Below are 17,717 nucleotides of genomic sequence, written 5' to 3' on the forward strand. Positions count from 1 at the left end.
CAAAACAGAAGTTTCAGAATGTCTCAAATGAAATACTTTCTTCTCTGTGCAATCATAAGTACTCAACTTCTGAACAAGTAGCTTAACAAGCTGATGTGAGCAATGCAAACATGCAATTACATCCATCAAGCCCTTAGCCAAGCCCTCCCACCCCTACTGCATAATATACATGCCTAACTTTGAACTTACAGTTCTTTAAGGTTGTGATTCTTTCTGCTTGCTCAGAGTGCTTCATACCCTGGGTTTTCTCAAGAGAAGCCTGTAAGACATCTCTGAATTTATTAAAGACTGTCTACTTTGTGAAAGAGTTGATATCACAGGGACTCACCGGGACCTCTACCATTGCCTCCTCTCAGCCTGAGACACCCTCCTTGGAGCCATGGCTTTGTTTCTACTGACTGTTTAGGAACCAACTACCACTCCAAAGTGGTGAGTCTCAAAATCTACTGTTTTTTATTATATAGCTGTTTAGGAGTAAATATGATCAAATAACTCTGAGAAGACGGAACCTTTGAGCAGGCTGACACACTAAGAAATGGCACGTGCTTGATAGATGGGGTTCAGTCTCTCTGAGGTGGTAGAATAACTTGAAATCAAATCCTAGGTGGGCACTTTTTCCACGTATTTTTAATTGCAGTACCAAAAGGATGGATGTATCATGATCCACTCCTGAGGACATGCTTTGAATGATTGATCTCACTTCCCACCCTGAAGAAGTAAGGCACCTATAGCTAGGAGACAGCTCAGATCAGACAGAGGGAGAACTCCATCTCCCAGCTGCAAAAAATGGCTTTGGTTCAGGGCATACTTATTTACTTCTATCCTCTATTTCCTAATGGATGTGCAGACAGCTCCTGACAAAGGATTTTGAATTTCTGGATCTTCTCTTTAAAAGCCCAGCTCTTCCCAATACCTCATGAGATGGGAAGGGATGGTAATACAGCTGTGAAGCTTCCTGAGTTAAGACATTCACATTTTTTCTGTACTTCAGCACAAATCCTTTGAGGGAAACCAAACAAAGGCAAAATATCAAGTCCAGAAAGTCCCTGAACTGAAAGCTGCTGGAGGCTAAGTGTATTTTGGGAAGTTATACTACTACTTGAATTCCCATGCTCTCCCTTCTCAGAAACAGGACACCGGCCTAAATGGACCTTTCGTTCTTACACTCAAAAGAAGTTCATGAACTCACATCAGGAAGTCTAGATATGAAGTCATAAGCATTGGCTTCCTTGGCTGCTTGCTCAATTTCAGCATCAGAAATATCTTCTCGGCCGTAGCGAATGTTCTCTGCTATTGTTGTTGCAAACAAAACAGGCTCCTGGCTCACAACACCAATATTTTCTCTTAGCCACTTTACATTAAGAGTCCGAATATCCCGACCATCTAAGGTAATCTGAGAGGAAAAGTATATGTCAAAGTTGAGGAAACACATTCTTTTAATAAGAAACCATTTAATTACTATTACTGGCTTAAGTATCAGCTATAGGGACAAAAAATGGAAAAAGTTGTTGTCTTTAGTAGAAAACTACTCTGAGAAGTTCTAAGTGTAATTTTCTCATCCACTGTACAAGATGGTGAGAAGCAGCATAACCAGCATCAATCAGGGTGGGCTTTTTGTTGTCTGGTTTAGCTGCTTTTTTTCCCTTCAATAACCATCCATACCTTTTACCCTGTTCTCATGCCCCAGTACCAATCAGCTGCCCTCACAGTTGTGGCTACACAACTGCCTTCGTAGCTGTACTTCACAACAGATCAAAGAAATAATCCAAGATGACTAAAAAGGAAAGTTATTTTTAACCTAGGTCATTTGAAACGTGTTCCTATGAACACTGACATGAGCCCAGGAGAAGAACAGCAAAATGAGGCATGGGGTCAAAGATAAAACACCCACAGAAACAGTAAGCATAAGAGACAACTGTGTTGATACTAGACTGCCACCTTGATACAGTATGCAGCAATAGTTCAAGGTTTAATTTCTGAAATTCTTACTCAGCTATGACTAGCAGTAACAACTACTAAGTAGCATTCTTCAAATACTAAATATAAGAACATTTTCCTTAAAAGTTTATTGTTTATTTTCCCTCCTTTTTTCCTTTGGAATTTTTGTATGAGAAGTATTTACCATTTAACTCACTGGATTTAGTGTTTAGTGGTAGAGCAGATGTACAAATGTGTTTTGATGGAAACTTTTGCTGTGGGTTAGCAGATAGCAAAAAAAATGAGCCAAGAAAACAACCACATAAAATAGGAAAACTCTCTAGTCTTTAGTTTACATTCACTGAAAAAATAGCAAAATACAGCAGAGTACTCTTTGCTTAAAAAATTTACAGAACCTCCAAAGCCAATTGTTGATGAAAATAATATTAAACTCAAATCTTGTACCTATTCAAAGATTTGTGGTATTTACTACTTCTGGCACAGACCACAAGAAGGAGAAAAACAATGGAGTCAAACCAACAGGAGAAAACAGTTTGAAATTTAAATTGTGGAAATACTCAGCTATGCAGAAGTATGTTCAAATTAAAAAAAACCAAACAAACAACAAAAAGCCAACAACAAAACAAAAACAAAAAACCCAAACAAAAAACAAACAAAAACCCCACAAAAAACTAAAGTTCAGTCAATATGGAAAACTGGTGCTTATCCTAAGAATTCTCATTTTTTACAATTTATTTGGAGGCACTCACTTCTCCCTGGATAGGATCATAAAATCTCTGCAACAACTGAACAGTAGTGCTTTTTCCACAGCCACTGGCACCAACCAAAGCAATGGTCTTCCCAGTTTGAACTTTCAAGTTTAGACCTCTGAGGATCTGAGAAGAAAAAAACAAAACAACCAGCTGTCTGTCAAGGTAACTGTAGCATAATCAAGGAAGTACAATAAGTGGCACAGACTGAAGATATGGCAATATTGATAAGGTAGTTGTACCTAGAAATATTCTAGGGCACTGATATGAAAGAGCCTGCATCTGTGAAGGGTATTGGCCTTCAAAACAGGATGGCTACAAGCAAACTGCCTTCTGGGAATGGTCCCTGGATCCTTCTGGCTACCAAACCAAGTCTGGGAATTATATGAGAAGATTGATAACTGGAACAGGCCAAGTTCATGCCAGGAAACATTTTAAGAGTTCCTTTGCATAGACCATCACATTCCAGTGCCTGGGAAAATTCCCCAGCACACTCAAATCAGCTAACACAGGCACAGCCACAGTACTCTAAACTTCATAGCTCATGTTTTCCAGTTTGTCTGATGTAGTAGCAGGGGTCTTGCAACCTCCTGCCATCTTCTGTTTTCAAGTGCCTAGATAATGGCATAACATTTAGTTATTAATCTCACAGAAAAATATTCTCAGATGCTAAACATTATTGCTGAGAAACAAGCCTGCTTCCCTCTATTTTTAGAATATAAATGGCTGTTTTGACAAGGTAACTGCTGGAAAGCCCTTAATAAATCCCAATCTTTACTGTTAACAGCCTCAGCAAGGTGGGGAATACTTATAAATTAATGCTACTTATAGATTAATGGTATCTTTGTTACCAATTTCACATTTAGGAACATTTTACCTCAAAAGATGTCCATGTCATATATGAGTAATGCTGTGTAGTTTCCAAAATATTTGGCTGCTATGGGAACTCATCTTGTTTATACCAGGCTGATTTATAATTTTGCCTACACATGTTTTTGCAATGAAAGATTAAAATAGTTGCAATATTGCTCTCCTCTCCCTGTGTTACATCCAGGAGGATTTGTATCTCCAAGAAGCTGACATCCTGGTGCCTGCATTATCAGGTAAGAACTATAAACTGGATACCACAGTTTCTCCAGATGCAAATATTCACAACCACCTAATAGACTATTTCTAACTCTTATCGGGCAAGGTGTTGCTAAGACTAAAACTGACAATAATGAAACTCCTTAGATCTCTTTGGTTTAGTTTAACCTGGACAGGGGAGATTACACTGTGTTGCACCAATTACCTGAGAGGTTGTGGATACTTTGCTGCTTTCATTTGGCTGTATTAAATAACATTGGTACTCTTAGTAGGAAGAGCTGCTGACTCAGTAGATTTGGAAAGGATGACAAAGTGTTTCTTATTTCCCTCCCATTTGGCATACAGACCCATAGCACAGCTCATCAGCTGGAACAGCACTTTCAGGAAGAAGGATGAGGAGTCTGCTCTGTCACTTCTGATTTCTGAGCCAAGAGTGAAAGAAGATCCATTTCACTGAATTCAGATAGGCAGAAAGCCTCACTCTGGGTCTGTCCTTCAGCAGCCCCAGTGTCCTGGAAACAAATCTATGCACCATGGGACAGATCTCAGATGGCTGAGGTGGGAAGACTGGTCTGAAGAAATAGCCTCAGTGCTATGAACTTTCCAATTCTCATCTCTTAACTGGCATTTCCAGCTTCTAATTGTTGACATTGGAAATCTCTACTTCTACCTTTTCTTTCATCAACAGCAGCAGCTAATCCCTTTTCCTTTCAGCTTGGTCAATGTCTTGAAAAGATTATAAACTGTTGATTATAAACTATGAACTGGTAGAGAGGTCAAACCAACAGCAGCAGATCACCATGACTTGATGTGCACAGCACTGCACAACACAGTTTCTAAGGGAAGTTCAACTGGCAAAGAATAGAGACATCTGTTTATTGAACAGCAGTTTTAACATCTGCCCAAAATAACACTTGACTTTTAAATGTATATTTAGGATGATATGTTTCAATCCATTTGATGCCATAGTAGTTGCCAAGCCTATCTTACAGGTCACTTTTCCCAGCAAGAAAGGGCCTGGAAATAAGAGCTTCCTGGTTTAACTGTGTAAGGTCTGGAAGTTATAAAAACAGATCTTGAAAATTACTATTCAGTTTATCAGAACTCTTGTTCACAGAAATTCAGACCCAGAAGTAACACATTCTTCTTAGCTTTGCCTAATACAAGAAAGTAGGGAGCAGGCAGCCAGTGGCAACAGATCTAGAGCTTTCTCCTTGAACAGAACTTTTTCCCAGTAGTGCACAGTCTCAGGACAGGAATGCATTTGGCATTCAACAACATTAGATAAATAATACAGACACAGGCTTCAGAATTTCAGTACAGTAGATAATCCAAAATGAAGACTTACATTAATATCAGGTCTGGATGGATAACTGAAATGGATGTTTCTGAACTCAATTTCTCCTATGAGTTTGTCTGGTTTGTAGCCTTCCTTGGAACTGCTATCTATGAGCCGTTTCTGTAAAGACGTTTTAAAAATATATTGCTGTTTATTACACTTTTGGAACTGCTATTTTAGCTGGACACATTGTTCTCTTCTTTGCCTTCTTAGCTGCTGGTTTTCACTGCAACACACCACTGCAGAGCTGTTGTGTTTTACTCACAGGATGCTTGATGCAGGGGAACATTAGCTGTGAATTCTGTTTTGACAAATACAGCACATTTCCAAATGCAACAAAATCCACAACAGAAAATCTGTAATTGTGGAACTTAAGTGTACTATCATGCAGCCAAACATGGCCCTCAGTTATCCATATAGAAGAATTCTATACACATATCAAGAACCATGAAGCCATTACTGTGTGAACTTTCTAGTCCTACTTTTTAAAATATTTTATATACGCAGATATGCAATTGCTTCATAACACAGCACGATCAAGATAATAACAATGTGGAAACCCTTTTTAATCACATCAGCACACAGCTTTACATTATTATAGGTTTCAATAGCACTATTAATATACTTCCGACCAAATTCCTCACCCCAAAAAAATTCCAGCTCAGCTGAAGTTGTGCATACATGCATTTTTAAAAAAATAGAATAGGGTAACAAATAAAAGGCAATTTTCCTGATATGAACGGAGATATTATGGGCAGTGGTAGGCAGCTATAGACTTTACAGTCTAGAGCCTTCTGTGTGCTTTTGTTATGCCTGTCAAGTGGAAAAAAAAGCAACACAGAAACAAAAAAAAATTGTCTCACTGAAAGTCTTCTTTTCTACTTATTTACCTTATTGATAATCTGATATACTTCATAGGCAGCCCCACGTGCATTAGCCACACTCTCCAGGTTGGGAGCTGCCTGGCCCAGGGAGAAGGTTCCAATGAGCACAGAGAAGAATACCTTCAGGAGATGGAGGGAAGTACCACAGTTAGTGATGGTTACAGAGCCACCAGTGCCCAGATGTTTAATGCCCAAGTCTTTCTAGTCACCCCTTTCCAGGAGAGTTAAAGTGAAAAATGCATTTCACTCCCCTTTTCCTGGGGTGAATGGAAACTACTTACACATTCTCATGTGGCATGAATGGGTTTTCTTTTTTTTTGATTTTGCATTTTCTATCATCTACAAGGAGAACAAATATCTTTGCTGCTTTCCAGGTGTTCCCAAAGCTAAGAGGCTTGCAAAACTTAGTCCAGAATTTCATAACTGAAAACCTAACTGTGGGACAAACAATTCACTTGACATGCTGTGAGGAACATCATGTGTCATGTGAGTGTGAAAGCTAGGCATGTAGCCATGCTTTGGATGGAAAGATAGCAAAATACCCCCAAACCAATACCAACTTAAACATATTGGTAATATATGGTAAATTATTGCAAGTAAAAACAAAATATAGAGAGGACATTGTGGCTAAATGTGTACTTCCCAGTACATATGCAGCACAGCAGTGGCATCCTAGTGGCTAGCCAGGATTTTGCTTCCAGTCTGTTATGTCTTTACTTCCTAACTTCTAGTTCTGGGTTGTTTATCTTGCCCTACAATAGGGTCCAGAACAAGTGAGGAATGTAACCCTCTGAAGATACTTTTGCTTCTGCAGTGATTAAAGTGGAAATTCAACATGCACCATTTCAAGTTGTTACATCACAAGCTATGTAAGATTAATACCTTTCCTTTCATTTCTTTTATAGCAGCTGGGGCAGACAATTTATCAAGCACTGGAGAGAACAGAGATCCACCTGTGAGAGTGGTGAGACACTGGAACTGGTTGCCCAAGGAAGCTGTGGCTGCTCCCTCCCTGGAAGTGTTCAAGGCCAGGTTGGATGGGGCCTTGAGCAACCTGGTCTAGTGGGAGGTGTCCCTGCCCATGCAGGGGGGTCAGATCTAGATGATCCTTAAGGTCCCTTATAACCCAAGCCATTCTGTGATTCTATGATATACACCATTTACGTAACTATTTTCTTGAAATTACAGAACTTTTCACAAAGCTGCATTGCTGTACTTACAATTAACACACCGCCAATATTGTAGTTTTCCTCTTCAGCAGTAAGCTTGGTTCCGTACCAAAATGCAAGTGCATAGGATCCAAAGATAATAAATTGTGAAACACCCAGGGATGTGTCAGTGATAATTGATTTTTTCACTCCAACACTCCTAGCCATCTCTAACTGAGCATCATACCTGAAAGTAGATAAGGAAACCATTATTTTAACAGCTACTAAATTCCATTCTGATTGATACTTCCCAGTGTCCTTTTTTAATTAAAAGATTTTTTTGGTTTCCAAAAAAGCAACTAAAGTCTCTCAAGGAGACCTCAGGTTTGGTTTTTTTGTTTTGTTTTTCTGGTTTTTTTGGCTTTGTTTTGGGGTTTTTGGGGTTTTTTTTGTTTTTTTTTTTCAAGAGAAGACTATCAGGGATGCAATTCCTTTGAATAAATCTGCTCTGACATATGCTAACAACATTCTCATACTGCTATGGAAGACGTACGAAGAAAACCAAAGGGAAGCATGACTTTGTTTTCATGATGGAAGACAATATACCACTCTTGAGTCATTTGTTTGCATTATTTCTGAAAGGAAACCTTGAAAAATGATATTAACATAACCTATCAAAGGTGAGGTCTAGTTTTCCATATTTAAAAAAGGTAAAACAAAAAAACCCCAAACAACCCCAAGTACTATGAATGAGGGCAGGTAAACAAATGGAAGCCAGAGCTTCCTCTGACTCCAGAGCTGGTCTTTCAGTGGCCATTATAGGAAGTCAGGGATACTTCCCCTAGGGAAGTTTACTGATTAATATGTCAATATAGCAAACAAGTGTACAAATGAGACAACTATAAAGACTGGCAAGTTCAACAAGAGAATTATTTCTTCTAAGGGCAGTTCATATTAATTCATCTAGTTTCCAGCTAATAGCTTTCACTTACTCAAACTCATTGTGGAAAGTATAGCACAGGAATAGTGTATCTTTTTTCTTGTCAGCATCATGCTCAGCAGCATGCACTTTTTTCCTAATATGTATTTTCTACACAAAACACACCCATAGTAGAAAGTGATGAAGGAATCTTGAAACAAAATCCATGAATCCATTAATTTTGTTCATGTAAATCGCTCACATGCTACCAGTGCTGGACTTGTTGCTTAAATATATTTAAATGTTTTGGCTTGGCTGTGTTCTTAAAACCAAGCCCTAGCTTTGAGTGAGCAGGATCACAGGGCCCCCAGGGAAGTGAGAGCTGGATTTAAGCATTGTTACAAGTACACATGATCACTCAACTATAGAAGAAGAACCAGACCACTGCCAGAAGCAGAAGATGACTGAGGATCCCTCACAAGTATAAACATTTGTGGTCAGTGAAGGCACTCTGCAGTGAAAAGCTGCTTTCCCTAGCTTTGAAGCCATTGTTCAAGAGATGCATAGGAGTCACAATCTTTTCAAAATGCCCAGTCAGTACCCAACAGGAGTTTGCCTGTCCCTAGTAGGTGTTGCTAGGAAAGACACTATTTCAGTGTGGTTTTTTATGTTAAATGGAAGTGGAGCTGTGGAACAGGTTGATTGGTCAACTGTGGCAGAAAGTAAAGGTCTTCTTGACACAGAGTTACCTGGGTATCAGTTACTTTGCACCTAGAACCACCCCCCAAAACCCAGAAAAAGTAGTTTGAAGTAGCTCCCACCACTGGATTTCCAGACACTGGCATTTGCAGGGACCAAGAAGATGAGAAAGAGAGGGATAACCAATCCGGGCAGTTTTAAGTTGGTTTTGCCTTTACTGTGTAAACAAAAGGAGTCTTAATATTGTTTCAACTGAAGGACAAATCCCAGTAAGAAGAATGTAGTGCTGTAAGATAGTCAGAGCTCAGTTCTTGAAAGCAGGAGCCTGTAGGATCCTGAGCTAGGGCCAAGATCACCTTAGAAATCTCATACAAGACCAGAGCAAACATGACAGTTGAAAAAGATAAAAGATATTAATGGATGGCATAGTTGGCATTAGGTGTTCCAGTTTGCCTTTCCCGTCTGCATTGTATTGGTGATGTCCCATGTTTGTACAGTGAATGTCACTGTTTGAGACGTGAATAACTCTGGTCAGCATCTCCACGTCACCTTTACATGTGACTAGGGCCAACACTGGATTAGGTCAACTACCAGTGTTATGTGCAGATCATTAAAGTAATAAAGTCAGTGAAGCGATTTTATTGAAGGCTGTTACCCAGTGAAGCTTGAATATAAGCTCATTAATCAGATCAGAACAGCAGCACACATGTTCTAGAAGTTAAGAAATTAATTGCATGCTTTGCTGCATTTCACTACTATGCAGAGATCTTTTCACCATTTTCACTTCAAAATAAACTCTGTATCTCCATCAGAGAAGAAATTTGAGTCTATGTTGGAATGTTAGCATAAAACAGCCTGTATTCACTCAGTCTATTTACACATCTTCATTTTCCAGTGACTCCCTAATTACAGGATGAACTTTCCTTCTTATACACATAAAATTAAACTAAGGAGAATCCCATTCCCCTGCCCCTCAAAAAAAACCTCAAAACAACCACAAACAAACCAAAACTCAACCTACAAATCCAACCCACAGCCAAACTCCTTTTTCTGTATTTTAAAGGTTATTTTAAAAACTTACTTTGCTAATGCCTTCTGCTGTCCATTAAAAGCCACAACAGTCCTGATGGCTGTCAAAATTTCTTCTGCCACAGCTCCTGCTTTGGCATAAGCAGACAGCTCTTTAGTAGTAAGGGTTGACAGGAGCTGGAAAGTTGAAAAGCAAACATTATTGCAGCTTACTGAAAGTACTTGTTGATCAAGTATAATCAACGATCAAGGGACTTGTAGTGGTGATTAAGTATAATCAGTGATCAAGGCACAAGATGAGGTTTAGAAAGGGGGGGGTGTCAGCTCTTCTCTGCGCCCTAAATTTTCCCCCAAATCCAGCTACTTCTCTCACTGTGTCCTCATTACCATGAAAGGCTACATGAGCATCAGATGAGCTTCATGACTGACCCACTTCCAAGCTGTTGATGGAGTCTACCTGGACTTCAGTAAAGCCCTCATAACATCCTCCTGGAAAAGCTGGCTGCCCATGGCTTGGATGGGCAAATATTCTGCTGGGTTAAACACTGGTGGGATGGCTGGGCCCAAAGAGTTGAGGTCAATGGAGTTAAATCCAGTTGGTGGCCTGTCACAATTGATGTCCCCAGAGCTCAGTGCTGGGGCCACTCCCATTTAACATCTTTATTAATCATCTTGATGAGGAGATCAAATGCACCCTCAGTAAGTTCACAAATGACACCAAATTGGGAAGGAGTGTTGATCTGCTGGGTGGTAGAAGGGCTTTACAGAGGGACATGGACAGACTGGGTTGGGCTGAGACCAACCCTATGAAATTCAATAAGGTTATGAACTGCATCAATGTGCATGCATTTAGGGAGGTGTGCCCAAGGTTTTCATAAGCTAAAGGAAGATTAGACATTAAAGTAGGCAAAGTAGTCACATTGCAGCTTCCTCCCTTCTTCCTACCTTATCTGAAATGTGTGAAGTACAAAAAAACCCCCTCAGTATTGTAAGTTGGTAACCACTGAGGAACACAGGCAGCACCCATTAAGAGCAGATCAGAATGGGTAAGTTTTCCTATCTGAAAGGGAAACCTTTCCAGGTATTTCACCAATTGGGAGCACTCCAATCTATGATATCTGTGTTATGTCTTAGTCTTCTCTCTAGATAGCATGAAACATGACGAATTATTAGCAATAGATGTGGTATCACATGCAGGCAGATGGAAAGCTTGGGAGGTGTTTGTGGGAAGAGGGAAGAGTGAGAGGCTGGTGTGCTGGGCTAAGCCAGTCCTCTGTGCAAGGAAGATGCTCTAATGCAAACAACCCTCCTGCCACAAAACACAAGGCCAGAGTAGGTGGACAGAAGGAAATACGACATGCACATCTATGCTTGGGAACCCAGAGGAAATGTACAGGAGGACCAGAAACCCTAAAGCAAGCAGAGGCCAACTTCCTAACTTCAAAACCACACTGAGTTTCTCCCATTCTCTCCCCCTGTTCCTGTGCAGAAATGTGGTAATGTTTTTTTCTGGGGTGCTTTGTTAAACTCCACACACTTACAGTTGACCAAATTGCTGCTGATACAGCAAGCAGAGGGCTGACTGACAAAATCACCAGTGTCAGCTTCCACCCGTAGATGAATCCTATAATAATCCCTGCCACAAATGTGGCAAAAAACTGGACAAATATACAGATCTTGTCTCCGATGCCTTCGTGGATGGTGTTGATGTCACTTTAAATAATAATAATAAAAAAAGATGTTAGTTTTGAATACTTTTCATTCTAAATCCCTTCCCCTCAGTTTCATGGTGTGTGGCCTCATGTCAGAAGTTTTGCCATTTCCTAACTGCCACAGTGCAATTTCTAACCACAGCTACTGAATGGTACTGTTAGTCTCTTGTGTGGCCAAAACACAGCAGAAACCTCCTATTTCTTAAGACTCATTTTGTCTACCTTCCATCATTCTTCACCACTTCTAAACCCTGTCACTAGGTCATAAATGACCTAGGTTCCTTATCCAGAATCCAAATGGAGCAATACAACTAAGCAGTCTCCTTGCTTTCTCTGACCATCTCTAAATGATTCCTTCCACTCAGCTCTCTGAAGCATTTAACTTCTTAATTTTGTCTACAAACTGAGATCAAGGGTTATCTCTATTCTATCAGAAAAGCACATTCTTTAGGAGAACCTCTGTTTTTCATGCAAACTTCCTTCCCCATTTTCTCTACCCAGAACATACAGATGTTAGGAGATGAGAGAGGTTTCATTTAAGCTTCTCTTACATCTTTCAGGACATGGATCTGTCCAAAGCCATCTTAAATTCCATAAATAAATAAATTTGTGTTGATGCATATAATCCCAATGCATATTGGGGCATACAGTCCTCATCCCAAAATTTATTTAAGTCTGTGGAAAAGCTTCAAAGACTTTAATGGCCTGGACACAGTCCAACCTGAGATCTGTCTGGATTTAAATCAAGCTCATTTCCATTCAATAAAGTGTCAGAGCTTTCAGTGTTTGTAAACAGCTCTGCTGTCTCCATTTAGTTTATGTAGTACTGTCTGCCACGTACTTCATGGACATTAGAAAACCAGCATCAGGCATTTAATGGGAAAAACTCTTCCAATGCGTATAGCCTGGAAGCTGAACAAATAAAGCTGAAAATTATAATGAATTTCTCCTTCAGAGCAGTAATATTTCAAACTTGAGGTTTGGTTGTTTAGGGGTTTTTTTTGGCTTTTTTTTTTTAACTCTCTGCAGGCTATCCCCCATAACATAAACATCAGTCTTTTAAACGTCGTACTTAAGAGGGGTCAAAAATGAACAGAGCCCTCACTCAGTCAGTCTGGTATTCAGTGTTCCTATCTGGGTAGTATCAAACCAAGCCATCTCCTGATGGAGCACTGCAAAAAAGAACTTCTGCCGGATCCTTGCTGTCTGTCTCATAGCAGAAATCAGAAATGTCCATACTTGGATGGTGCTCAGGATCAACACAGCAAAGCCAAGTGCCACATAGTAGTAAGCGAACCTGTGATAAGGGAACAAATGGCCTTATGATCCAGCTATATCTTGTGAGTGAATTTAAACACACAAAGCAACAATTAATTTTCATTTACCCCACCAAAGCAAACACTGCAGACTGTAATACAGTATTGGAAAGGCAATTTTTTTCCCTTTTTGAGAAGGCAAACATTTGGTTTCTGCTAATATGGATAACAAAGTGAAAAAACTAAATAGGTCCATAGACTCTTACTTGGTCATTTCAGCTTCTATATCTATGCCTGGAATTGATGGACAGCTGGAACTATTTACTGAAGCATCTGGGAGGGAAGAAAAAAGAAAAGTAAAGTAAACTTTTTGGAAGTATTTTATGTTCTGTATAGATCATGGCAATCTAGGGTCATCAGTTTTCGAATGTTTTGTATTTTACAAGTGGGGTTTTGCAAAATACAGTCATTTGGCAGCTACTAGAAGTTCAGAAAAACTAGAAGGGTAATGGTAGTGTTTGCTAACTGATGATGCAGAGAGCAGTCATGCTTCTTAATATCTTGCCAAAGCTGAAGTTCATTCATAAAGAGCAGAGGCAATGCACTGCTTTTATCCTGTTTAAGTCATTAAAGATTGATCAAAGCAATGGGGTAATTTGCAGCAGGGTAGGTTTTCCTAATTATATACTGGTTCAGACGAACACCAGTGCATAGTCTGGGGGAAAAATTTATTTAACCCTGACAGCAAAGCGTAATTTTTATGTAGAGAAGTCTAATTTTAACTTTTACCTTCTGATATGTTTGTTTTCACACCACTTTGCACAAAGCTGTTTGTCATCTCTCCAAAGACAATGATCATGAGGGGCAATCCAGTACCATTTGCAGCAGCTGCTACCAAGCCAACTACCATCAAAAGAACATCCACCCAGTCTGCATAGCAAAACTAAAAAAAAATAATTATTAAACAAAAATTATTAAAAAAATTATTAAACAAAAATTATACCCAATAGTTATGTATTACCGTAACCTTACATAACATGCTTTGTTTCTACCTACATATTCTATGCAGCAACAACATTACAACTGAAAGTAAACTCCAAGCATAAGAATTTTGTAGAAGGTCTTGCACATCTTTAAATCAGTACTCAGCCTACTAGGAGAATACTGGTAGGACACGTGGTTCCTCCCCGATGCAGCAGGAAAAAGCCAGTGTGTGTTCTACAAGTTTCTAAGTGAAGATCTACTCTGTACAGTATGTTGTATTTTGTGTTCCAGTAAGTTACATATTTACCAAGATAAGGTCTTTGTAACATAAACAAAAGTGAGCTATCAACCAGCACCCGGTTTATATCTACCAGCAGAAAATGCTTGCAACAGAAATTGTATCTTAAAGGCTTGTCTACCCTTGAACATTTGTTTGTTTTAAAGAGGGATGTGAATTTAAACTTCCACAACTATTCCTGGATGTGGTTAATCTAAAATCAGAACATTTTATTCTTGACTGCCCTGACCCTCTTCCAAAGTGTAAATGGAGTGAACCAAAGAAGAACAAAAGTTCTCTTATTCCAGAATAAGCAAGTCCACATGTAAAAGTCATTTGGGAATAGCTGCTGTAAAGAAAAGTGACAAAACCACACCGCTGGTTTCCTTGGACAGCAGAACTCTCAGATGTCAAACACAGGATGAATTGTTCATAAATAAAGCCAAGACAAGGGCCTGTGCAGTATGTATGTTCTACATCAGCACCAGCCAGGGGTGAGCCTCACCCTCCAATAGCACTAAGGTTGAACTTCTGCAAGTGCTACCAATGCACTGAGGTAGGAACCTGACCTTAAATGGGTCACAGGCTTCTTTGGTTTTTCATTTTCTATGAACTGCTATTCATAAACAAACAGCTCATGACAAATAAAGAAAAATGAAATATAAAGCAGACCATGAAAGTGGACACTAACCAGTTCAAAAATGCCAACCACCTTTTTCTCTGGCTTCTCATTTTCCTTCCTAGAGAAAAACAGAAGGGACTAATTAATATGAGCTTTTCCTAGCAGAGCCATATTAAACCCCAACCCCACACTGTATACATAAGCAGCCAATGTGTTAAGGTCAAATAATACCTACGTTTTGCTGGACTTTAACTGTTCACTTTGTTCCAGATTTTCATCATGTTGTAAAGAAGGATTGGCATATCCCTTGCTTTCATATTCTGCAAAATTAAAAACCAGACTTTTTAAACATAATATCCCTCTTTTGTACCAGTTTCTCACAGCTCACTTCAATTCCTTTGCACTAAAGTTTGAAGAATAGTTTTTTCTCCTGTTTGTGGAATAGACTGGTAAACTTTTGTTGAAACCCTGTCAGTTCAATTAATCTCCTCTACTCCAGAAAAGTTTTCACAGTTGCGTTTCTGAGAATGAAACAAACGTCAATTTACAATTAAAAGACACTGATACAAAAAGACTAAAAGCAAGATTCAATTCTGCAAACACCTACACAACTGAATGTAAACAAGGAGAAACCCTACTGAAATAAGTGGAACTCCTTGCAGTGAAGGGTAATTGCTGTAGGTTACACAGAATACCTGAGTTCCCTGAAAAATCATGTCTTTGCCTGCAATAGCTGTCCTTATAATTTCTTTGTATGACAGCAGTCCCACATCCTTTGTGTTAGGAACTTTAGAAATCTAAGCAAAAGAGGACTTGTATACCAGAAAGCTTATAATTCTAAATGCATAAATTGAGATATAATAAATGGATAAAAAACCTGATGAGCAATGACAGTAGAAAGCCAGCTGTAATTCATGGAAGGAGAAAAGGGGTCCACTTACCAGACACCCCAAATTTATATTTACCTTAACTACTGACTCACTATGAATAGAATTATCCACATACCATTTTCAATGTGAGTCAGCCTATATTCACAAGCATTCAGAGGCAATAATGTGCTTCCACCTTACTGAATTTATTTTAGGAGGGCTTTCATGCCCAGGTTAAGACCCACCTAAATAGTTTTACTCATGTGAATGAAGTTTGTTGAACTTGGTGGAATGATTCATGGCTCAGCATTTGCAATGTGGTGTCTTTACTTCAATGAAAACTCCTTACTTATCTCCTACAAAACCACTATGGCAATCAGGAAAGGCTTAAAGTGCAGCTTTGGTTTTGGAATTGTGAAACGCATTCTTCAAACACAAGCTCTGCTCTCTTGCATGAGGCTTACCAGCATCAGAGAGGTCCTTTGCTGTGGAATTTACAAAATAATCCTTCATTACTCTTCTTTGTTTTATCCTTATGAAATCACATTAATCAAAACCTACATTAAAAAAAAAAGAAAAAGAAGAACAAGCCACTTAGATAGATATCTAAGGAGTACACATTAAAATATTTGTGGTCTTCTTCATGATTCATTACAACGTGGTCTCAACATTGTCCTGCTAAAATATAACAACTAGAACACCACCTAAACAGCAGGATAGTCCTTCATTAAAAGTATTTTTTAAGAGCAACATGAACTAATACAATGGAATGTGACTCAGTTTTAACAGTATTTCATGCTAAATCCCTACCTAGACCATTCATACATAAAATACTGTGGATTATCTATTACAGAATAGACAATTTCCCTCATTATCTTATGTCTAAGTATTATTGAACAGTCATAACACAATCATGATCATAACGATAATGGCTAAAGACACACAGGTGCATTGTGCCACCCACCAAATACCCACAATTTAGAAGCAGTAAATGACTGATGCTCCCAGTTTCCCTAGGATTTTCTTTTTGATGTATCACATAAACAGGCTTAAAAAAAAAAAAAAAAAAAAAAAAAAAAAAGGAAAAAAAGGAAGAAAGAAAAAAAAAAAAAAAAAAAAGGAAAAAAAAAAGGAAAAAAAAAGGAAAAAAAAGGAAAAAAAAAAAGGCAAAAGAAAAAAAGATAAAGAAGAAGAAAAAGAAAAAAAAGTGCCAACACTTGTGAACTTGGTGAAATGATAAAATAATACTGAAAGTGCAGAAGCAACCTGAAACAAATAAATAAATTAATTAAAAAGTTAAAACACCTTAGGGGCTGGGGGGCGGTTTTGTTTGGTTTTTTGCCTTTTTTTTTTTTTTTTTTTTTTTTTTTTTTTTTTTAAACATCCTTCTTGATAGATTTCTGGCTGTATATTTTTCCCCATCATGTTATTTCGTAGCTCACCTTCGCAACCCACGCTGTGCCCACACGTGGGGCCGACGGCCGACCCCCGACCGCCGCCCCCGGACGGCTATGGCTGCAGCCCGCAGCCCCTGTCCTGTCCCGTCCCGTCCCGTCCCGTCCCGTCCTAACTCAGCCCGGTCGGATTCGGTCCCTGAGAGGCAGAGGAGTTCCCAAGCAGCGGCCTCGGGCTTTATAGCACCGGGCACCGCCCGCCCTCGGCTCGGGTTTCAGGTGAAGGTCGGTGCTGCGGAGGGGTGGGAGGGACCCGCAGGGAAACTTCGGGGGATGGATCCGTGCGGCGGGCTCAGCAGCCACTGAGGGTCTCGGCACTGCACAGCGCAGAGAGAGGGATCCTCGGCCCCCTGATCAGGGGCTCTTTTTCTACCTGGAGCCTCACTGTTACTAAAACGAGAAGAGTGATAGTTCGGAAAACTGCTGGAAAGCAGAGGTGGAGGTATGTTTGAAGGAGTCACTCGTCCAGTGAAAAACTGAGGCTTGTGAAAGCAAAAATCTGGCTTATTGGAAGCTGTCCGCAGGGTCACGTCAAATTTGGTGAATTGCTCCACTGCATTTGGTGAATTTTAACCAAGACCAAAGATAGGCTGATGAATTGGAACTAGAGAAATGTTATCAAGAGAATTGTTTTCATCTCCCATTTCAAAATGACCTGAAGACCAAAACTGGCTAAATTGATTATTTTTTTTACCAAAGTTAAGTATCTCATTTCACTCATTAAGTCCCACCTCATCCTCACAATTTTTGTG

At 39.4% G+C, this 17,717-nt stretch overlaps 1 protein-coding gene across 1 annotated transcript in view; it reads right to left on the minus strand.

Annotated features, from left to right (window-relative positions):
- ABCB5 (ATP binding cassette subfamily B member 5) overlaps positions 1 to 17,024 on the minus strand; it is a 37,166-nt gene extending 20,142 nt beyond the window's left edge. Inside the window, exons 1-14 of the mRNA XM_071735741.1 lie at positions 16,954 to 17,024; positions 15,976 to 16,068; positions 14,878 to 14,962; positions 14,712 to 14,760; positions 13,549 to 13,702; positions 13,026 to 13,092; positions 12,609 to 12,800; positions 11,333 to 11,504; positions 9,844 to 9,968; positions 7,217 to 7,391; positions 6,003 to 6,116; positions 5,122 to 5,232; positions 2,688 to 2,813; positions 1,190 to 1,393 (exon numbers count right to left, since the gene is read on the minus strand). Coding sequence (XP_071591842.1) covers positions 1,190 to 1,393; positions 2,688 to 2,813; positions 5,122 to 5,232; positions 6,003 to 6,116; positions 7,217 to 7,391; positions 9,844 to 9,968; positions 11,333 to 11,504; positions 12,609 to 12,800; positions 13,026 to 13,092; positions 13,549 to 13,702; positions 14,712 to 14,760; positions 14,878 to 14,962; positions 15,976 to 16,024 — 1,623 coding nt within the window. The 5' untranslated portion in view covers positions 16,025 to 16,068; positions 16,954 to 17,024. The remainder of the gene's footprint in view (positions 1 to 1,189; positions 1,394 to 2,687; positions 2,814 to 5,121; positions 5,233 to 6,002; positions 6,117 to 7,216; positions 7,392 to 9,843; positions 9,969 to 11,332; positions 11,505 to 12,608; positions 12,801 to 13,025; positions 13,093 to 13,548; positions 13,703 to 14,711; positions 14,761 to 14,877; positions 14,963 to 15,975; positions 16,069 to 16,953) is intronic.
- Between the last annotated feature and the right edge of the window lie 693 nt (positions 17,025 to 17,717).

Source organism: Heliangelus exortis, chromosome 2 (assembly GCF_036169615.1).
Source record: "Heliangelus exortis chromosome 2, bHelExo1.hap1, whole genome shotgun sequence".
Classification (NCBI taxonomy): domain Eukaryota; kingdom Metazoa; phylum Chordata; class Aves; order Apodiformes; family Trochilidae; genus Heliangelus; species Heliangelus exortis.